This window comes from Carlito syrichta, unplaced genomic scaffold, assembly GCF_000164805.1.
Source record: "Carlito syrichta isolate Samal-C Ts95f unplaced genomic scaffold, Tarsius_syrichta-2.0.1 Scaffold303031, whole genome shotgun sequence".
NCBI lineage: Eukaryota > Metazoa > Chordata > Mammalia > Primates > Tarsiidae > Carlito > Carlito syrichta.
In genome coordinates, this window is record NW_007247127.1 from 241,327 (window position 1) to 264,170 (window position 22,844).

Consider the following 22,844-nt stretch of genomic DNA (forward strand, 5'->3'; position numbering starts at 1 on the left):
CTCCTTTACAATGTTTTAGTCATTCAACATCTATTCATTCATTTATTTGACTGATAATATTTGACATACAATAGTGAACAGAGTAGACACAGTATTCATCTTTATAGAGCATACGGCTAGAGAGAATTATTTAGCAAAGATATCAATATCATTAAGAAATGTCTTTATTAAATCTCCTTTGATTTATTTTTTTCATTCAACAGGTGCCTACTATGCTGACAGAGATCTGATAAAATATTGATACATTTTAGAAAATGCAAATTCAGTGTGGGCATGAGTCTGGGAATATTAGGTAAGAGTAGTAAGAGAGGAAACTAAAGAGAAATGCATGGGCAAAGTCATGATGGCTCCTTTGGGTCTTACAAAGGAACTGGGACTTTCTCTTCAGGTAACAGAAAGGCACTGAATACCCTAAAAGGGTCAGAAATTTATTCTAGTAAGATCACTATGGCAGTAGTGTCAAGACTAAATTTGGAAGGGTAGAGACTACAGACAGGAAGACTAATTAGATGTGTGTGTGTGTGTGTGTGTGTGTGTGTGTGCGCGCGCGCGCGCGCGTGTGTGTGCTTTTAAAGTTTGAAGTGAAGAAGAGTCAATGATGAAGAACAGAAGAGGAATTAATGGCCACAAATGACAGAATTTCTGGCTAATTAGAACTAGGGGACAAGGAATGGAGCAGCATATACTTACTTCTAAATTTCTGATTTGGGATTACAAACTCATGACTCTCCCCTGAATTATAGAGAGAGATGAGGTCCTGCCCACTATATCCTGCATCGCTTTATGTTCTTTTACAAGATGAGTAAACCCATGTCTTCTAACACCTACTTGGTGTTTTCATTGATCAACTCTGGGTGAAAGCTGCACTTGAAGAGAACACTGGCTTTGCAATCAGGAAATGAGGCTCTGAGACTAGATCTGCCACAGATGTTTTTTTACATTGATAAGAATAACTTGTGTCTTCTCTAGGCCCATTTCTCATCTGGAAAAGAAAAGAGTAGCTCTAAACTGAAATCTTTCCGTTTCCTCTCAGTTCAGATATTCAAGGATTTTGGTTTGTACTAGTAAATGGTTGAATATGGTTCTCAAAAAGCAAACATGATTCTTCTACAAGCAACCTAACTTTAGCACCAAGGCACCTATTTACTGGGGATTTGACTTGATGTTTTATTTCTTTTTTTAAAAAAAAATCTCTCTTGGGGGTTGTGTGATTTCTTTTTTATTTCAGGGGATATGTGTGTAGTTTGTTACATAAATATATTGTGTGGTGGTAAGGTTTAGGTTTCTCTTGAGCTTGGCTTCCCAGGTAATGAGCAATGAGAGTCTTAAATAAATAAATAAATAAATAAATAAATAAATAAAAATGGAGGAGGCAGCTTTAAAGTTGATGCTTTCTTTATATTCTCCATGTATCTGATGGCTTTACTTGACTTAGACTTTTGAAGTTTGTCCTGCCACCATTTCCATTCTCCTTCTCAAGTCAAAACTGACCCGTACATTCTCAGTCAATCCTATCCTATGTTTCTTTGAGTCTACCTCTCTTTCTTCCTCCATCTTTCTCTCTCTCTCTCTCTCTCCCTCCCTCTGTCCTTCTCTCTTTCTTCCTCCCTCCCTCCCTCTCTCTCTCTCTGATTTTCATATTTCTATGAAAAGTTGACAGAGTTCAGTTACAGATAATTTTTCTCTGCCTCTGAAAATGATTGTACATGGGTCAAAACACAGCACTTCTAGCTCTACCATGAGTGAAAAGTTCCTTTCTGACCCACTGTGTTTTTCCATGAAAGCTAAGCTCCTTCCTGCACTGCAATTTCAGTGGTGTCTACCACCTAACATTTTAAACTGTACTTTCTTAGATGAGTCACACATTTAACTCTTACCTTCATCTTTCTTATTCAGATTTTAACTATTTTTCTAGTCAAAAATTGGTTAGGCACACCAAAGTTAGTCCTTTCACATGAAAAGACATTCTCCTTGGGCTTCTTGCCAGTCCCTGGCCCCAGTGGAATGCCCAAGCAGTTTATCTCTCTTTGGGTTATATGGGGTAGATTGCTTATGGAAGACTTTACTATTTCATAAAACCTAAACTAGTAAGGCTGAACCTTTCCTTTTGGTGAGGTGTAGGAATGGAGAGGGGGTAGAAATGCAGGACTGGGTGCTGGTCACCTCCCAACCTGGAAGGGGAGCAGAGAAGGAACTCAGATTCCTAAAGTCATGAGAAAACAAGAATAAGGGCTATCCACCATTAGCTTAAAATACAAGGGATGACCAGGCTCGGTGACTCAGCCTGTAATCCCAGCACTTTGGGAGGCCAAGGCAAGTGTATTGCCTAAGCCCGCGGGTTCGAGACCAACCTGGGCAACTTGGCGAGACCTCATCTCTACAATAAATAAATAAATAAATTACCCCAGCAGATTGACGCTGGGGTGACCATGAGTGTGCCACTGCACTTCAGCCTGGGCAACGGAGTAAGACTCCAATTCCAAAAATAATAATAATAATACAAGGGACTACCCATTTCTATACAATCTAAAGATCAACTCATTGAAGACCATCTGGAAAAATAATAGAAAAAACATGAAACTGGGAATAAGAACACCTGGTTCTTGTTCTAAGTATAGTACTACCTTTCCAACTTTAGACTATTTGCTATCTCTGGGCTTCGGCCTTTTCAATTTATATCATAGAAGATTAAGTAGGTTTCACAAACATCTTTTCAAGTTCTCATAGTTTAATATAAGTTAATATGGTAACCCATAGGGGAACTCTCACCATTTAACATTCATTGTTACCATAGAACTTAGTATAATATGGGAATATGCTTATCACTTCCTATGTAACTTATAACTGATTTTTTTGCATATTATTTTTCTCTTTCATTGGGACATTGATTGTACAGGAAATAAGCAGTTTCTTTTTATCTTCATTATTCTAATACATAGTGTGATTTCTGCCTATAGTTATACTTTTTATTCACTTGGAAGGCAAACAATTGACTTCATTTTTTGCAATAAATATTTGTAGTTATACAGTATACTTAATTTTGTATCTTTGCTTTTTTTACTTAGCATATCATAAGTAATTTGCATGTTTCAATATTGTACTCATAATTTTATATTTCATTGAGTTAACATGCCATAACTTACCATCTATTTCCTTAGTAGAGAATGGTTATAGATCTCGAGTTTTTGCCATTTTTAAATGAAGATGCAATAAATATATCCCTGTGTATAAATTTTTCTTGGGTTACTTCTTTAACACATCTGCCCCTGGAATCAAAAGTGTTGAGAGTTAATGCTTTTTGATTTCTAGTATTTTCTAGTGGGTTGTACCACCACATAATTTTACTGTATTTGATTATTGGTAAGAATTAACTTGGCCATTTATATTTTATATTTTGTTCATATTCTGCTCATGCCTTTTGCTCAACTTGCTATCATAATTATCTTTCCATTTACTTTTAAGTAACTTTAATACTTAAAAGACATCTATGTTGAATGTATTTTACCATGTTTTTATTTGCATTTTTTCTGGGTTTCTTTTTTTAGTTTCTCTAAACTTTGAATCTTTATGTAGCTATACCTATCAGTCTTACTTTTTGTAGTTTCTGCCTTTGCTTTTATGTTTAGCTGGTTCATTTTGAACTTAATTAAGTTAACCACATTTCTCTCAGTTTACTTGCTATTTGTGCTTACTCTGGTATGAGTTAGTTATTTGCACTTTTTGATCATTCATCTCTACTGATTCTGATGATTTCCTTAATAACTGATAGTTGCTTTACACGTAAATATAAGCTTATGTCTCAACAATGGGATATCTTCTGATTAATGAGTCATTTGTGTGAACATCATAGAGTGTGGCTACACAAACCTAGAAGGTTTACCCTACAGTACACCTAGGCTATATGGTATAGCATATTGCTCCTCGGCTATAAGACTGGACAGTATGTTACTGTGCTGAATACTGCAGGCAGTTGTAACAAAATGGTAAGTATTTGTGTATCTAAGCATACCTAAACATAGTAAAGATACAGAAAAAATACAGTGGTGTAATCTTATGGTACCACCATCATATAGGCAGTCTGTCATTGATTGAAATGTTGTAATGGAGCATATGACTCTGTATATACATACACATAGCTGTTAATGTGTTGTCTATTATATTTTCAGATGCTAATACTTTTCTTTGACTTGATTTTTATATTACATTTTTTTACTCCAAATGTTAATGAATTTTTAGAAGATTGCATATGGTTTGGTTCTTACTGTTTTATCAAATTGCTATCAAGAGGTGATGATGTCACATACAAAATTATATTTCCTTTCCCTCTTGTTCTAAAAAGCTTCCTTGATCATATATTAAGTGAGCCTGTATAGCTGAGTCTATTTCTAGACTCTCCATTCTGTTATGCTGATCTATATGTCTATTTTGTGCCAGTAAATCTTACATTTATTTGAAGAAAGCTCAAATTTCCTCTCTTGAGTCTTTGTTTCTCCAGGCTAAACATCCCTTGTTCTTTCAGTGACTGCTCTTGTATTTCATATACAAGGCCCAATGTATCACCCTGAGGACCAGAAGCAGGCAATTGTGAGATAACTGACCAAGCCTCAGAAGACCCTCAAATTGCCTCACTTGGGAAATAAATGCTACATAAAGGCAATACCCAGGCAAGGAAGAGAGAGTGATGAGCTCTTAAGTTGAAATCACAGGTTTTTCCCTAGAAAGTATTTTCTTGTTTCTCATCTCCCCTAATCAGGCAGAATAGTTTGCAATAGCTAATAACCTACCAGAATTCAAATCCCAACTCTGCTAGTTTCTTGCTATGTGACCCTGGGCATATTTCTTAAACTCTCCAAGACTTATTTACCTCAACTGTAAAATGAAGACATAATGATAGCTGCTTCGTAAAATTGTCATAAAGAGCCAGGCTCGGTGGCTCAGCCTGTAATCCCGCGCCTTTGGGAGGCTGAGGTGAGTGGATTGCCTGAGCCCATGGGTTCGAGACCCGCCTGGGCAGCGAGATCTCATCTCTACAATAAAAATCAAAAAATCAGCCGGGTGTGGTAGCACATGTCTGTAATTCCGGCTACTCAGAAGGCTGAGGCGGAAGGATCGCTGGAGCCCAGCAGGCGAGGATGTGGTGGCCGGGAGTGGCCACTGCACTCCAGTCTGGGCGACCGAGTGAGACTCCAACTCAAAAAAAAAAAAAAAATTGTCATAAAGAAGAAGTGAGGTAATCCATAGAACACATACTTGATATTATAAGCTATTGTTATTGCTGCTAAAGTATAAGTCATATGGATTTATTATTTCGTTTAACATTTTGAGGTAGTTATTAATGTGCATAATTTAATGTTCAATAAGCAGAATAGGAAAAGTTAAGTAACTTTTCCTCCACAACTGGTAGAATACCACAGTGAGTATCTAATAGCATCAGTTTGATGCCAAATCTCAGGCTCTGTCCTGTAGACGACACAATTCCACAGAATAATGTAGGGCACTCATAACTGGGTTTTTGAATTCTGCAATGGTTACATACTCATAGATAAAGCTGTAAATTTTTAGATATAGGTAAATGTAAGGTCAGATATATGATTGTCTTGAGGTTTCCTTTTGTTTTCAACATGTGAGAACATTAGGTTAATGGGAAGATGCAATATAGTTTTATCTTTATCTGCAAATTAGCTGATGTTGAAACTATCCCTTCAAACTAAGTATCACTCAACATGCTACTCCAAGTGTCAGTTACACATGCCCAGAAGCATTTGTCAGTCCCACAGGGTGCCAGAAGAAGCAGTACTTCCTCTCCATCAGCACATGCTACCTGTGCTCTCAGAAGGCCAATGGCTGGGAGGGAGGCAGGTGGAGGAGGCCACAGGACTGTCAAGTCAAACGCACTAGAAGATCTAATTTTAGTCCCCTTAGCCTTGGCATTGTCCTTTTCAGCCAAGATATTTTTCATGCACCACAATAAAGTGCTTTGTTCCAGCCTTGCTGGATACTTCACAAAGGCCCAGCAGGGATACGGTGAACCTAAATCAGAGCTGGAAACACATCAAAGACAAGAACCTTTCTGGAGAGGGTTAGTACTCCTCTGACAATCTTTGGTAAATATGCCCTTTTCATTCAGCTTCCAATACTCCAAGAAGGGGCGCTTGGTTACACTTATCCTTTTACGTGGCCCCTCTTCTTCCATCTTCTCTTTTGTGAACCTTCTATTAGCTGCTTATTAATAGGTGTCTTTTCTCCTTCAAGCCATGCATTTGAAATCTACTCCCTCTCTTTGTCCTTGCCTAACAAAACCCACTTCTTTCTATAGTCTGGGTCTTGTTTTCTTTCCTGACATGTCCTGAAAAGTACACTAGATTAAGAACTAGAAACAATTTTGAAATTTGCAAACAGCTTCCATGGTTTTTTCCTCACAATGATCTTGCAAACTAAGTGAGGCCTAAACTTTCATAGAACATGTATAGATGAGAGAACTTGAGTTCAAAGAGAACACAGTCTTTTGCAAAAATCACATGGAAAAACACTGACAGAATGGAAACTTAGCTCAGGTGCTTTAGGGGAAAATGTGGTCCCAGGAACCTATTAAAGCACAGAAAATCTACACAGAATAACAGCTGATTTTGTATCCAAAAGTTCCAGATTGAGGTCCCAAAATGGTGGGTTTTATCTTCAGATAAATTATCATTTTCTTATTTTCTGGAAAGGCAGTGGGTTAGGTTGATCCAGAGATGTTACTGTTTCTAAAACCTTCTTGGGTCTTTTCTTTGTCTCTCAGGAAGATTTCTTTTTGTTCTTTCTTGGACAACCTTAGATCCAGCATTAGGCACCCAGAAGTGATAATCTACAGAAGCAAAATCATCATCTTTTTCTATCTTTGGACTTTCTATTTTTTGAATTTGAATTTCAGTCATGATAATGAACACTGAATAGTGCTTTAGCATTTACAAAACTCTTTTCTATCTTACATCTTATTTAAACGTGTGATAACACATCAACATTGGCATTGTTGTCATCTGCAGACTCAAAAAGGTACGCTGACATGGTAGATTCTGAGAGTCAGGGACTCTGACCCAGGAATCCCAACACAATGTTTTCTCATCACTGCTTCTCCAGGGTGCCAAGATGTCAGCTTAGGGTTCTTCTGAGTTTCTCCTCCATATTCAGCACTTTACTTCGAGTTAAATAGGGTAGGCCTCAGAACTAAAAGACTTTGACCTACAAATGAATCCTGAAATATTGCTAGGAATTAATTGTTCGAAAAGGGAGTGGCTCTAATTGACAGCACCACAAAAGTTTTCTTTCCAGGATTCTCTCATTCCAAGACTCTCCCAACAGACTGTGTGGGTTTTCTGTGCTTTGATGTGTTCGAGAAACCACACCTTTCCCTAAACACCAGAGCTAGGTTTCAGTCCCAACTCTGCCGGTGTTTTCCCATGTGACCCTTGCAAAAGTTGGTGTCCTCTTTAAACTTAAATTTCCTCATCTAAGCAAGTTCTATAAAAATTTCTGCTTCCCCTAATTCCCCTAATTCATTGTAAGGAACAAACCATGGAGGTAGTTTACAAATTGCATAATTGTCTCTAGCTCTTAAACTAGTGCACATTGTGGTCATGTCAGGAAAGAAGACAAAACTCAGAAACATACAAAGAAGTGGGTTTTGTTAGGCTTTGATTGCTATGGGCATGAAAGACATTCTATTTGTTTGTTGAAATGGAAATTATGCATTCTATTTTTTTCTGATTATATGTGTTATATGCTCATTATGAAGAGTTGAGAAAGATATTGAGGAGAGATTGAAATATTACCATTATACCACAGCAACTATAACCACTAAGATTTTGATGTAAATTACGAACTGGCTAAACCTTCTGTGCACATGAGTTTGAGCAAATGTGTATGTAAAGCAAAAACAAAGTAATACTATACATACTGGTTTTTAAAATCTGTTTTCTTCACATAACAGTTTATTTCAATATCTTCTCTGTTTCCCTTCTTTCATTTAGGGTCTCAAGTGCCACTCCCTTTAATTATATTTCACAGCTCATAGCACTATCATCATAGTCTATATAAAGCCCTTCTTGTGTTTTCTTATTTTTTTATTTTCCCTTTATCTTCTATACTCACTTCCATTTTATTGTATTTAACAAGTCCTCAGGTAAGAGTTTATCCTTGAAAATATATAGAACTTGCTTATATATTTATGTGTTTTCATTTAAACAAACGGCATTGAGTTAATATGTATACATGTCAATGTAGATCTACATTACTACTTTTAATGTCTTCATAATTTCCATTGTGCAGTTGTACCAAAATTTATTCAACCAGTTTTTTTATAATGAACAGTTAGATCACTTTTAAAAGTGTATGTGTCTTTTTGTTTTGTTTTGTTTTAAACAATGCTGAGGTAAACAATATTGTGTATATGTCTCTGAAGACTTATGTGATTACTTCTGTGAATTTTGAGGGATCATTTTGTAAAAAGTATTCTTTTTTTTTTTTTTTTGTCGAAGTCTCACTCCGTCACCCAGATTGGAGTGCAGTAGCATGTTCATGGCCATCCCAGTGTCGACCTGCTGAACTCTGGCGATCCTTCTGCCTCAGCCCTCTAAGTAGCTGGAACTACAGGCGCATGCTACCATGCCTGGCTAATTTTTGATTTATTGTAGAGATGAGGTCTCGCCAAGTTGCTCAGGCTGGTCTCGAGCCCATGGGCTCAGGCAATCCACTCACCTCGGTCTCCCAAAGTGCTGGGATCACAGGCTGAGCCACCAAACTCGGCCTGTAAAAAGTATTCTTTACCCCGTCTTTCTAAAGAGGCTTTGTTGCTGATTTCCTAGCCAGAAGTGTACACATGTGGGCCCTCTCTCTCTCTTTCTCTTCATACTTTGCTTGTCTCTCCCTAATGGCACTTTGTGCAGATATCTTTAATCTTTGTTTCATAGAGTCTTTCTTATTGCTCAGCTGATAAGCTCTAGCTGTTGATGGCAGGACATATATAGTAATTAATTTAATCAACAACATTTCCTGGGTACCTCTTCAGTGGTGGGTTCTGAATTAAGTACTGGTGAACCAGACAACCATTTCCCCCTTGAGGACCCCTATCTGGTAAGATGGGAGATATATATGATAGAAATTGTTGTGGCAGGTGATCCAGTGACAGTAGTTGTACAAAATGCAAAAAAGGAAGCCAGACAATGAAATAACTGAATATGACATGCCGCCTCTAGTGGGAATTCACTGGAAGACCAAAGTGTAGCTTATGGGAAAAGTCATCAGAGCAAAAGGAACAGCAAAAATAAACATACTCTGAGAGGTCTGACATGATATAGGAATTTGGAACATAGAGTGAGAAGATGGGGAGAGAAGAGTCTAAAGTGGTTGCTAGGACTGGGGAAGTAAGGGAAGAAAGAAAGTGGAAGGCTGGAGGGGCAGGATAGGACCAGGTGAGCAGGTCGGGAAAGCCAGTTTGAGGGTTGGAGTTCAGAGTGAGTATAATGAAAGGCCACTGAAAGGCATAAGTAGGGCAATAACATGACCAGGTTTTGTGTTTTAGAAAGGTGATTCTAGTTATTACAGGTGGAAGATGGATTTCAGGAGAGCAAGACTGTACGTGGGGAGGCTACTGTGCCCAAGTGGAAGATGATAATGACCTGAACAAAAGTAGAGGCAACAGAGAGAAGTGGATGGAATTGAGAATGAGAAAGCAGGATCTACCAACTACTTGATTTGATGATTGATTAGATACAGAAATATGAAGGAGAGTGAGAAGTTCAGAATGACACCCAGACTCTGAATGGGACCCTGGGCAGTTGGAGGGGCCATTTGCCCAGAAAGGAGCAAAGGATACAAGGATGTAGGATGATTTAGGAGGAAAACGAAGACCAACTTACCTGTGGATAATGTGTTAACTCTGATGTGGTTGTAGGATACAGAGGTGGAAATGTCTAGCAGGCAGGTGAATATCTTATCTAGTATGCAGGAAATAACTGCCCTAAAGATAGATTTGGAAATCATGATGATGCTGAGTAAAAGTCTGCTGAATAAATGAATAAATTAACTAATTTTCAGCATCGTGTTTCCTTCAAATAGAATATTTTACTTCTATAAAGTCACCTGTATATGAGAATTCCAAAGTTGTCTGTTTTAAAGACTCATCCATATGAATAAAATTCTTTTTAAAATTATTATAGAGATAACAATGTAGGAACATGAGTGCAAATGGCTTTCAGAAGAGAAAGAGCACCAGTCTGAAAGCCAGAAGATGTGAGTTGTGACTTGGCTACTATTGGTAGACACTTGCACATGCTACTTGCCCCTTCCAGATATCCAAGTCCTCTGAGAGCAAAGAGAAGGGTTGCATCCCTGATGCTTCAGGCCTAGCCCTGTGACAGAGGATATGCAGGTGACGCAGGACATTCCTGGTCTGCACTTCTCTCTCGGCAGCTCCCTGCTGTTCTGAGATAAGGGCCATAATCCCTCCACACTGAGACTTGGCAGCACAACCTAGAACACAATCTGTTGGACAGAAGGCTGTGATTATTAATGAAAGCATTTCCTCTGTTACCTCACAGAACTAAGTGAGGTTCTGACACTGTCAAAGATGGCCCATTTCCTTTCATAGAAACCAATGCTCAAGAAATACATAGAATGGTCAGATACAGGATGCACAGGGAAGTAAAAATAAGATGCAGAAAAGAGGGTGACTGCTTGAAACACTCCCAAATGAAAGGTTACCAGTTATTAATCAGTTTGCACTTCTGTTCAATTCTGAGCGAAGAATTGGATGGAAACCTCACTCAACAGTTGATGCTTAGTTAGGGCTGTGGAGTCCTCATATGACCTTCCTTTGTCAGCTTGGATATGATGCACTTTTACTTAAAGAAAGGAGAGTCAACAAGGCCACAGTAGGCTGAGTGAGGCGGCTCATGCCTGTAATCTCAGCACTTTGGGAGGCTGAGGTGGGAGGTTTGGTTGAGCCCAGGAGTTTAAGATCAGCCTAGGCAATATAGCAAGACCTTGTCTCTATAAAAAATATTTTTAAAAATTAGCCTGTGCTGTCTATAGTCCCAGGTACTCAGAAGGCTGAGGTGGGAGAATTGCTTGAGTTCAGGAGGTTGAAACTGTGGTGAGCCATGATTGTGCCACTGCACTCCAGCCTGGACAACAGAGTGACACCTCAACTCAAATCAACAACCACCAAAAAATTAAATAAATAAATAAATAAACAAGGCTATTGCAAATGTTTGCATGTTTCATAATTGGTGCACTTCTATTTACAGAAACCAGGCTTGAGGCCAGGCATCAAAGTTAGAATGACTCCTAATGTCTAGGTCTGAATATTGAAATATCCACCTCACTATCTTCTGGAACAGCCCAGTTTATTGGGTCTCATGATGAGGATAATAATAGCTATGCTTTATTGGAAGGCACTGTTGGAAAAAGTTTAACATATTACCTCATTTATCCTCATAGCAACCCTATGAGCAGATAATATTATTTCCATTTGACAAATGGGGAAACTGAGGCTCTAATGGCTAAGTAATTTGCAAAAGTCATACACCTTGTATTTAGCAGATGCATCATTTGATCCAGGTCTAACTCCAGCACACACTTTTTCCTTCACTAAACTAAGTCCAAATGAAAACAAAAGAGACATAGAGCCCTGATAGAAAGAGAAGGAGATTCATAAGATAGGATACAAGGGAAATTGAATCTGAGTAGAAACTTTCAAAGGCATAGACTAGCATCTGGGTACCAAGTATGGCTTTGATATAAGCCACACATTCCAGGTGCTCAGAAATTATTCTGTGTGCTTTGGAAAGGGGGTAGAAGATGGCAGTTGAGCCTGACCCCTAAGAGCTGATAAAGCCATTTTGACCCATTGCAGATCACAGACCCTGGACAACTGATTCCCAAGTTACCAGGTGGCTTTTACTTGGACCTACCTAGTAAGATCCAAAGATTAATGTTCACTATCTATTCCCAGCCTAGACTCAGGAATGTGCCATTTGGCCAAGGCTCTAGAGACAGTTCAGGATCTCAGCACCTGCCCTGTAGAGAGACAGCTCAGGTAGAAACTTCCCTGGCAGCTGGGTCAGGCTTCACACTCTAGTCACAAGGACTAACTCTTCCTAATTCTTCAGGACCTAGGACCTTCAGCCCATCTCGGTGCCCAAGGATCAAAAGACTGAGCACTGCAGCAGCCATAAGTCTTATTACAGAAACAGCTAGGCTCTGTTACTAACTCACTATGTTCCCTGGTATAAGTCCCCTAGCCTCCCCAGGCCTCCTTTAGAGAACAAAGAACTTGGATCAGATGATTGATTGATCCCTGGGGCCCACTTCTTTCATCTTCACATATTTATTACACTTTCTTGAACCTTACTCTCATTATTTGCCCTAACAATGTCACTGCCACTGCTATCAAAATATTTTTCTTCACTTATTATAGATACAAAAAAGTATTTTTGCCTTATCTTGAGTCCCCAAGAATGCAGTCTGTGCCCCCTACCCGTTTCAAGCTTATGGGGCAGAACTTCAGCTATAATCTCACAAGGTTCAGATTTTGAGGTAATGCTGTGCAAAAAGATTTCTCTTCTTTACAGAAGCTTCTATGGTCCGCAGACACATCATGAAATGCCAACCTGTGATACACCCTCTCTACCCCCTGGGAAACACTGCTGAGGTGTGTGAGTACTTGGCTTCATGAGGACAAAAAAGAAAGGAAAGAGACAGAGTGTCAGATATTTGTCTTTATTAGAAAAAAAAAACCCACACAACATGCTGAGCAACTTTGAGGCATGATTTTCAGGGTTGTTTTTAATAGTCTCTGGAAACTAGCAACCTAATGTCATTTGTTTATAGGATCTGAGGGGGATGGTGATGGTAGTTGTTTCAACTTCCTTGCACAGAGATAAACATGGCTAGTGGCTTACAGGTTTTGAGTGTTTGGCACAAGGATAGCATACTGTGAGGAGTGGAGATGGGGACACCCAGAGGTCAGAGGACAGGCTTCTCATCCCAGCTCTGCCATCAGCCACACATGTGATCACGGAAAATTCATCAGCTTCCTGAACCTCAAACTCTCCAACCTAAAAACCAAAAGGCTTAAAACTGAGAAACCCATAGGCAAAACTTTTCAAATTTTGCTATTCTATAGTTGTGTGATTTTGGAATTCTTAATGCTAGTTCCCAGTACAAGGATCTTAAAACCACATCAGGGATGCAGATGGAGTGAGTGAGGAACCAGAGAAAAATTCAGTTGTGGTTGTGCTGCTTGTTGGGTGTGCGCCTGAGACCATCAACTTTGATTTTTTTTTTTAATTTTTATTATAAAGATGTGGTGTACATTTCAGGGTTAGGTATATAGACATTGATCATGCAGGTACTCTTGTTGATGAGGTATGCCCCTCCATCCCCCAGCAGATTCCCTCAACTGCCAATCCCACCCCCCTCCCCTGACAGTTTCCCACTACTGTCAATCGCTTTCTTATAACATTATAATTGTTCAAGGTCCGTTTATGAGTGAGAACATATGGAACTCTGTTCTTTGTTTCTGTAATGGATCAAAGACCTGAATGTAAATCTTCAAACTATAAGAATCTTAGAAAACGCAGGAGACACCTTTATGAAAATTGGAACTGGGAACCAATTCCTATTCAGAACCCTAAAGGCCAATACCTTAAGAAATAAAATAGACAAGTGGGACCTCATCAAATTAACGAGCTTCTGCAAAGCAAAAGAAATCATCAAGAGAGCAGGGATACAGCCCACAGAATGGGAAAATATATTTGCCAACTGTTTATCCGACAAAGGTCTAACATCTAGGACCTACAAGGAACTCAAATGCACTAAAAGGAAAAAAAACAAACAGCTCCTTTAAAAAGTGGGCAAAAGACATGAATTGACTTTGATTTTTATGCATACTTTTCAGAAGGATTAACCAAGTGAATTAATGATCATATTCACCAGAGTTGCTTGTTAAATATGCAGATTTCCCTATAAGGGAGGATTCCATGAAGCTGTACTTTTAATAAAAAACAAAGAGAGAGTCTTATATTCAGGCACTTTTTAAGAGTTTTCACCTGAGAACCAGTTGCAGGTGAAGGTGCCTGATCTGGTGGAATTTGTACCTCTGTCACTTGTGCTCTGTAGCTCTCTGCTAAGAGCATTGTTTTCCACCATGCCTCATATTCCAAGATTTGTGAACATCTTCTGCATCCATATCTGAGCCCTTCAAGATTGGAACTATATCTTGTCTTTATATCCCACCAAGTTTAGCACAGGGACATTCTCCTAGAAGATTTTTATAAATGTCTGCTGAACTGAGTTGCTCAGAATGTTTCCTGCCTAGTTCTGTCAAGTTAATTGTGCCATGGGTCATTATTCACTCCAACCCTTGATATCAAGTACAAGGAGAAGAAGAGAGTAGTGAGAGTTGGCAGAGAAGTATCAAGGAGGAGACAGAGCCTGGCAGGAAGAATACAGTTTAGACAGACGATAAGAAAAATGCAAGGGGCATCTCGGGCAGGAATCTAAGAATGAGTAAGGCCAGTATCTTTCAATTATTTCAGTGTACAGGTGAGAAGCCTACGGCCCAGAGAAAAGACCTGGTTTTTTCAAGAATGACCCAGGTAATCTATCACTAACCAGCCCATTCCAGCCTTCTTCCAACTAGTACTGTATGCATTACATAGGTCTCCAACTTGAGCTCCTAAAGCCCTTTTCTTTATTCTGGGCCCTATTTCCAAGCTTGTTTCCTAATTGATGTGTTTTCCTGCTGTGTATCTGCACGTGTGGCTGAACTGTTCCATCTCAGCCTCCCAGTCTTTATTTAGATGAATCTCACTGAGATTCAATCAGGCTGATTGCTGGATTACCTGGGAGGATCTGGGTATGCAGTTCTGTGTGTGTCTTCATATTCAGTAGTCCCTGGTATGTCCTGGGAAGCTGGATTTAAATAGATAGTCCTGAGCTTTTCCCTTACCCTATCTACACACACACATACACACACACACATTTTATTTTAATTCTCTTTAATACACAAAGCATTTGTAGAGAAAATATGGTTATGGGTGTTTCTTGGCTCCCTGGTGGGCCCCTTCCCTCCTCCAGGAAGTTCTCCTGGTTCTCTCCTTCATGTTCTGCCTCTTCTGCTTTGGAGCTAGCTATCAAGACAGGGTAGGAAGTGGATGAGAGGCAAGTAAAACTCAAGGCAAGAAGACAAATTCAGAGGTGGTTGCAGTATCCAGACTAGAGATGTTGGCCATATTAGGAAAACAATAGGGTACCAGAGAACTATGTTCATTCCTTACTAAGCCATTACTAACTGGTTGAGCTAGGTAAATTACTTAATCTCTCTGACTTTCTATGTTCTCATCAGTAAAAAGAAAATAATAATTATCTTTTTATAGTATTATAATTTGGGAAAATTTTGCACAAATGTCTTTTGTAAATTAGTGTGCAAAATGCCGTCTTCTCTGGGCATCATTTAAAATTAAGTGGTGCTGTGTTTTTGTCCCCAAGACCCCTGTCCTTGTGGCATTTTCTTGCCCACCAGAGCCCCACTGCCAGTCCCATTTTGTGCCTAACACTGAACGCCTCTCTATTGCAACTCAAGCAGTGAGACATTCTTTTGGTTTGGGGTTGGGCTGGTTTTTATATTATAAACTGGAACCCTAGCTTAAAAATAATACACTCCCTGTTTCTATCCCCTCCCTTCTTGGGTAACAAACACTCAAGTGCTGATGAGTTCTCAGGTCAAGAATCCACAGAGCCAACATGTGCTGAGATAAGCCATTTTGAAGTCTGATTCATATTTTCTTATTTACAAAATGTATGTGGCAAATAAGTGAATGGTGAAGTTGGAACGACCTTAAAGATCATATGGTCTAACTCGCTCATTTTTTACATGGGGAAACCAAGTAACTGGGAAGGAAAGGATTTTGGCCAAGATCACTAAGTAAGTTAGAGACAGAGGCCAGGACGTGGATCCCTCTCACATTGTCCTAGAATGTTATAAGATTTACCATTTCTACACTTTTGGTTACCCTAGAACCATAATGAAAGATACCACATAGCCCACATTGCTGCAGACTAGAGTAAAAGGCATATAGGTGGGGCACGATAATCCAACCATACTTCCATTCATTTATCAAACATGACTAGGAACCACCTTTGTGCCAATTACTAAGGATATTGAGATAAAAGACATGGGCCTCTCCTTCAAGCTATTTAAAATTTAGTGATGAAGACAGACAAGTAAACAATCTCAAGGACGGCTGGCTATTTTCCATACAGTTAAATGAAACATTCCTCCCATCTGCAGACTGCATTCTCTATGTATACTTATGATTGATTGCATTGACTTTCTTCATATATAGAATATGAAACTGGTTTTCCCAAGAAGAAACATGCCAAATACCTCAGACCCCTCATTTATTCATTCTCTCAAAAAACGTTAGTTGGGTACCTACTAGGAGTTGCAAGGACAAATAAATGACAATATTCTCTCTTAAGAAACTAGCAATCCAATAGAGAAACAATGATCATGGAAGCTGCTACAGGAAAGGAGAGATACCTAACAGAATGGGTACCTAAATCTGCCATGGAAAGTCTATGACAGCGTCACAGAGGAGGTGGTATGTGAGCTAAGACTACTTAAAAAGTGGAAGAAGTCTGCTGAGCAAAGAAAGAAGTCATTTTAGGAGAAAAGAATAGCATATGCAGAGCCAAGGAAGTGTGGAAGCATGCAAGTCCTGGAACCTATAATAGTTAATTATCACTGGCATATGAGAAAAGACATATTGGTAGAAAATGAGGATATGAGTAGGCAGGACCTGCGCCATGCTAAGGAGATGGGATTGCATCCTAGAGACTAAGGAGAAGTACTGAGGGTTTTAAGGAACAGATCAGGTGTTAGATTTCAGAAATTCACTCAGGCAGCCAAGCAGAGGATGGCTGGAGTTAGGGAACCCAGTAAAAATTCCCATTGTTAATCCAGGCAAAACTTGATGAATCCTGATGAGGGCAGTAGCAATGCCACTCTGCACCAGACCACAACTGGACTTTCTACATGATCCACCCACTACCAGGCACACCTCAGTGATGATACTCACCGTAACCCATAACCAGGAAGCATGAAGTTATGCATTTGAAAACTAAATTGAAAACCAAAACTATGATTCATGGTCCTAACAATGCTCCCTGTGTGTGTAAGAGACCATCCTCTCCCCAGGCAGCTAGAATGGTTTAACACATCACAAATGATTCATGGAGAATACAAGCTTTCTTGCCCAACAGAGAAGCTGATACGTTGTTGAACTTCTAAAGACACTTGAGGAGGTGGTTTTTAAAAACCTTAAATTCATTTTCCTATCATTAACACAAAGTCACTTCTGAGCTTGTGATTTTGGTAATTCTAAGTCTTTTCCAAACAAGGCAGCCAGACTGGGAAAGTGACTGATTCCTCTTCTGTCTCTTCTAGGCACCAGTTCAGCTCTCTAAAGCCTTTCTGCTTTTGCCTGAAGTGCCTTCCTCCTACCTGCCTGTCTATGGTTGTGCCTTGAAGTCTTGTAGATTCAGGTTCAAATTCCACCTCTGCCTGCCATACATTAACTGTATGATCTTATAAAGTTGCCAGAGTGTTCTGAGCCTCATGAAGCTGCTCTAATCCTTATTGCTTAGTTGTTAGAAATAAAGTTGTGAAGTGTTCCATATAGTGCCTTCTCCATAGCCAACACTGGATATTCTGTAGCTGTTATTGTTAGGTGAGATTATAGTTTAAGAATGAAAGTTTGTTACTGAAAGGAACAAAACGAAGTACTGAAAGATTTGGCAACACATCTTTTGATTATCAGGATAACCATGAATTTGAGTTTTCTGGCATCGATTAAACCTGACACCTGAGAACTCACTTGTTTCTACATCCAGCTGTGGATCCCTACAGTAACTTGTAATTAAGAGATGGTTGCTAATAAGAGATCTGCAACTTGACATTTAGAGCAAAAATAAATAGAGAAACCCCATAACAGAGGGCATAGTTACTGATCCACAGGTTCTTTTTCTGAAACTGAAGAGTTTGGAGGATAAATGGCCCTCTTAATGGTATCCTCTGACCATGTTGTGCGCTGCTGGAATGGTGCTGAGTAGAAATTTTTGTGGAAGTAGCAAGAGTGGTTTGGTTTCATCATAGTGAAAGAATTGTTCAATGTTAGGGCAAGTTACTGACAATGGGTGTGGAATCTGTTTCAGGAGAAGTTAAAAAATAATAACAATAAAGTATGTGATGAGATTACCCCTTCTGGGCTATTGCAAGTGTGGACATGCCTAGAGCCTGGGAGAGAATTTGTCTCAAGCATATTGAAGGACTGAGTCCACTGGGTAAATTCTTCAAAACCTAACTCAGTTTCCTCTAACTAGGTTTTAAAGATTTTCTGACTCTTAATTGTGATGGTCCCTAAATTTTAAACTTGACTTTTTAAATCAACTTGGGGCTAATTTGTTATGTTTTAATTCTGTTGCTATTATTATAAACAACAATAATTTTATTATTATTTATTATAAAACAAAATTACCAGGAAACATTTTTAAAAATTAATCTTAATTTCTATGCACAAATACAACAACTACTTAAATGTTGGAGTATTCTTTTTGGTCTTTGCTTACCTACTAATTTCTTAATTAGCCATCTCAATAAATCTGAAAGAACTTTATTATTATCTGCTTCATTAATAAGAAATTGAAGATAATGCAGTTAATTAATATTGCCCTAAATTACACATATAGTAAGTGACCAAATTAGGAGGAAAATCAGGAATAACTCTAAACCTACTCTGTTCCTCTGTACCCTGCTGTGGTATTGTCCACATAACAAGGTTCTTAATGGATATAGGTAGCATTATTTTATTTTCTATTATTTTTATGTATCATCAGTAATAATAGCAGCCTAGAATCCTATCAACTAAAACTTACCAACTAATTCCTAGAAAAAAATCATCAAGAGTTGATCAACTCTGAAGATAATGCTATAGGAAAGGTCTAAACATGAGAGGAGAAATAAAGAATTAATGTGATGAATATAACAAGCTGTTTTCATTGAGGAAAAACAACTGCAACTTTAGAACTAGGCTGAGATTCTGTAATATGACTGATCAGATTTTCCAAATCACTTTTTAATCATTTAATTATAAAGTATTTTTTATTCTTCTTGTTAATAATCCTATCAAATATCCCTAGGAACTAAATATAGGATTGAATACCTGAGTGACAAGTGGTAATGAATTGTCATTCGTAGTAGAAGAAAAACAGCTTCCATATGCTTTCCATGAATGGCATAAAAGGGAATTGTTGCCTTCCCTTTGGGAGTCAACACCTTATGAAAGATGTCACAGTGAGGAAGAGAGTGAACTCTACAGCCCTTGGACTGTCAGAAAATTCTATTTCACTCATATTTTTTCTAGAATATCAAGTAGAAGGAGACAAACTTGAGGAGATATGGATCAGATATACTGGAGGGAACTGCTCAAAACTCTAGCTTGGTTCTTAATCAAGTTTGAAATGATCACAGTCACAGCACTCATTGCATTAATTTGCCTTTCTTCAGGCAAAATGGGGAAACAGAATAGCAAACTGGCCCCCGAAGTGATGGAGGACCTGGTGAAGAGCACAGAGTTTAACGAGCATGAACTCAAGCAGTGGTACAAAGGATTTCTCAAGGACTGTCCAAGTGGAAGGCTGAATCTAGAGGAATTTCAGCAGCTCTATGTGAAGGTAAGTTGTTTTTCAAGCTTTTTTCTTTTTCTTAGGCCAGAAACTGTTGTTTTCATGAAATGTAGCTTCACATGGAATTATAACTCTAAGTAGCCACTTTGTTTCAACTCTGGTGGTTTTTCAACCAAAAAGGAAAAATGAACATCTTTAAAAATACAAAGGTACATATGTTGTTCCAGATATAAGCAATTTTGAACAAGAAGAATAATTTTTAAACTAAAACACTGAATAGAGTTTAGAGAATGACAGGGACTGGTGAAAGAACCATAAAAATTTCAGCTAATAGTATTTACTGATGATTATTGACAGTCTGTTAATTACAACTTTTGTGTGAATGTGCCTATTAAAGGTATGTGTACCTCTTTCAGTTAAGGAAAAAGTACATGGAAAAAGTACAGTTAAGGAAAAAGTACATGGAAGGTATGTGTACCTCTTTCAGTTAAGGAAAAAGTACATGGAAGAAGATCTTTTTTTGGTGAAAAAGTACATGGAAGGGCTTTTTCACCAAAAAAAGATCTTCTTTTATCTAGAGAAGAACCCAGATTCCCACACCAGCACATTTAGAAGAGGGTTGGGAGGTGTGGTATACATCTGGCCATGGACTCGTAACTTAACATTTTATACTATTTAGAAGCTAGTTTTTCCCTGTACATTAGATAGAACTGTCCCATAAGAAATATAATTTCTACTGCACTGATATTATTTAGTTTGTCTGAGTTTATGAGTTGTGTTGGTTCTAAATTTGGTATGATCTAAAACATGCCATTTTGTTTTCACTTATATACTGTTATATGTGGAAGAAATATATTGTTTTCTTTTAACTTTTTTGACTAAAACACCAAATAGAAAATATCATCTTTATCATTTAATTGTAGCAAATGTCATTTTGAGCAATATGAATCATACAGATGTATATAAGTGTGTGAAATAATTGTATAAAATACTAAGCATTGTCATTATCTCTTGAAGTCAAACATTTTCCATAGCCTATGATCCAGCAATTTCACTTTTGTACTGTACAAGAAGGGGCATGTGTAAGAATGTTCATAGCTCTGGGAAACAACCCAAGTGCCCATCAAAGGGAAAGTGGAAAATAAACTGTGGTATGTTCACACAATAAAATGTTATATAACAGACAAAATGATTGAACTCCAGCAACACTGAAACTTTTTAAAAAGTAAATCTCAAAAGATTTGAAATTAAACACAAATAAAGTAAAAATACACTTTACCCGACTACAAATAAATGCAATAAAATAATATAAAAGGAAAGCAAGGGAATCATGAACACAGGATTCAAACTGATGGCTGTTTTGAGTGGGAAAGACCAGGGTATGGTCATGTGGTTATATATAGATTGTGTTCAAAGTTGTAGAGATTGTTTTGGATGGTGGGTTTGCAGGTGCTTATTATATCTAACCAACCAACCATCTAACCGACTAAATGAATAGTGTGCGTGTTATAACACCACTGTGACATTTCTAAGAAAGCCTGAGTAATCAAATATTAACATGTCAAGATATTTTATACAGAAGTGCTGAGAAATGCATCTTCTATTCAACTGATATCAATTGTTTTTGCAGAGAAGTGGGGTAGTATGCATTTCCTGGTATCCTGGCCTGTAGTTTTCAAAGTCACATCTTCAGCTATTTTATCATTTACATGTTAGCCATGCCTCAGAACGATCTTCAACCTTAACCCCAAGGAAAAAGGTTTACAAATGAGATTTGTCAAAGTCACTTTCATATCACTAAAGGTCATGCAAGTTGTCACCCTGTGATTGAGAGCTCTGTGTGCCAGGTTCCTCACTATTTATTTAAATCAAGAGGAGTTTTGCCTTTGAGGAAATAGTTGAAATGCAGGAAATGAGGTATTCTATTTATGCACTAGAACTATGTAGCACTGAAAAAAGCATCAGCTTCAAGATGAGAAGTCATGTAAACATTACATTTTATTATATAACTGATGTATATGTACAAAAATAATCTCCCATCTCCCCCATCTCACCCTTAGAGTGGGGTTTTTTTGTTGTTGTTCTAGGAAGGGAATATATGGCTTTCTGGACTAGTCTATCTTTTAGGCATCCTCTTATTTTACCCTCTTAACAGCCATATTCAAACTCAGCCTGTGCTCTTATATCAAACAGTCAGAAAGCAGGCAAAGACTTTTATTCCTTCCACAGTTGTCCAATGGCAGAAGTCGAGGGAAAACCACCAAAAAAACATGTCACTTACACAGAAAAAGAAAAGCAGGTCTGATTAGTTAGAAGGGAGAAAGAAGCACGGAGAAAGCTGTGGCTTATGTAATAGGCCCCGAAGACAGACTGATGAGAAAAAAAAAAAAAAACTTACTTGAACACTTATGGAAAATGTAAATATTTAGCAAGACACAGTCATTATCCTGGTGAATGAGCACTGTTCAGTAGTTTCTTCTATTCTTGTGGAGATTGAGACATCCTGGAATGCAGCCAAGGGAGCAAAGCCAACTGTGACCCCTGCCCTCCTGTCTGTGCAGTCAGCCTGGCACATCTACTCTTGCTACCTTACCCATTTCAGGTTACAGGGCGATCACTTTAGCTGCTGTAGAACCAATTCTGATGAAGACTTAGGGAGGAGCAGGATAATTGGAGAGGCTTCTTTGCAAGACCGGAGGTCACAAACTCCCAAACTTTAGAAGTCTTTGCATCCCAAATGTGAAGGAATTCCTTCACTAGATCTATGTTTAAAAACATTTAAAACAGGTTTAGAAGATAGGCTGGGCATGGTGGCTCATGCCTATAATCCCAGCACTTTGGGAGACAGAGACAAGAGGCTTGTCTTAGCCCAGAGGTTTCTATACTGACTGGACAACTTGAAAAGACCTCATCTCTACAACAAATTAAAAATAAAAATAACTGGGTATGGTGGCATGTGCCTGTAGTTCCAGCTACTTGGAAGACTGAGGCAGAAGGATTGTCTGAGCCCAGAAGTTCAAGGCTGTAGTAGCTGTGAGCATGTCACTGTATACTTGCCTGGGCGACAGAGTGAGGCTTTTGACTCCAAAAGAAAGAGAGAGAGAGAGAGAGAGATG

The 22,844-nt window shown here is 38.5% G+C and overlaps 1 protein-coding gene across 2 annotated transcripts in view; it reads left to right on the top strand.

The window, feature by feature from the left end:
* Positions 1-22,844, top strand: part of VSNL1 (visinin like 1) — a 116,266-nt gene that overhangs the window by 35,608 nt on the left and 57,814 nt on the right. For both annotated transcript variants that reach the window (XM_021712040.1, XM_008057484.2), the window contains exon 2: positions 19,610-19,776. In XM_021712040.1, the coding sequence (XP_021567715.1) occupies positions 19,615-19,776 (162 nt within the window). In that variant the 5' untranslated portion in view covers positions 19,610-19,614. The remainder of the gene's footprint in view (positions 1-19,609; positions 19,777-22,844) is intronic.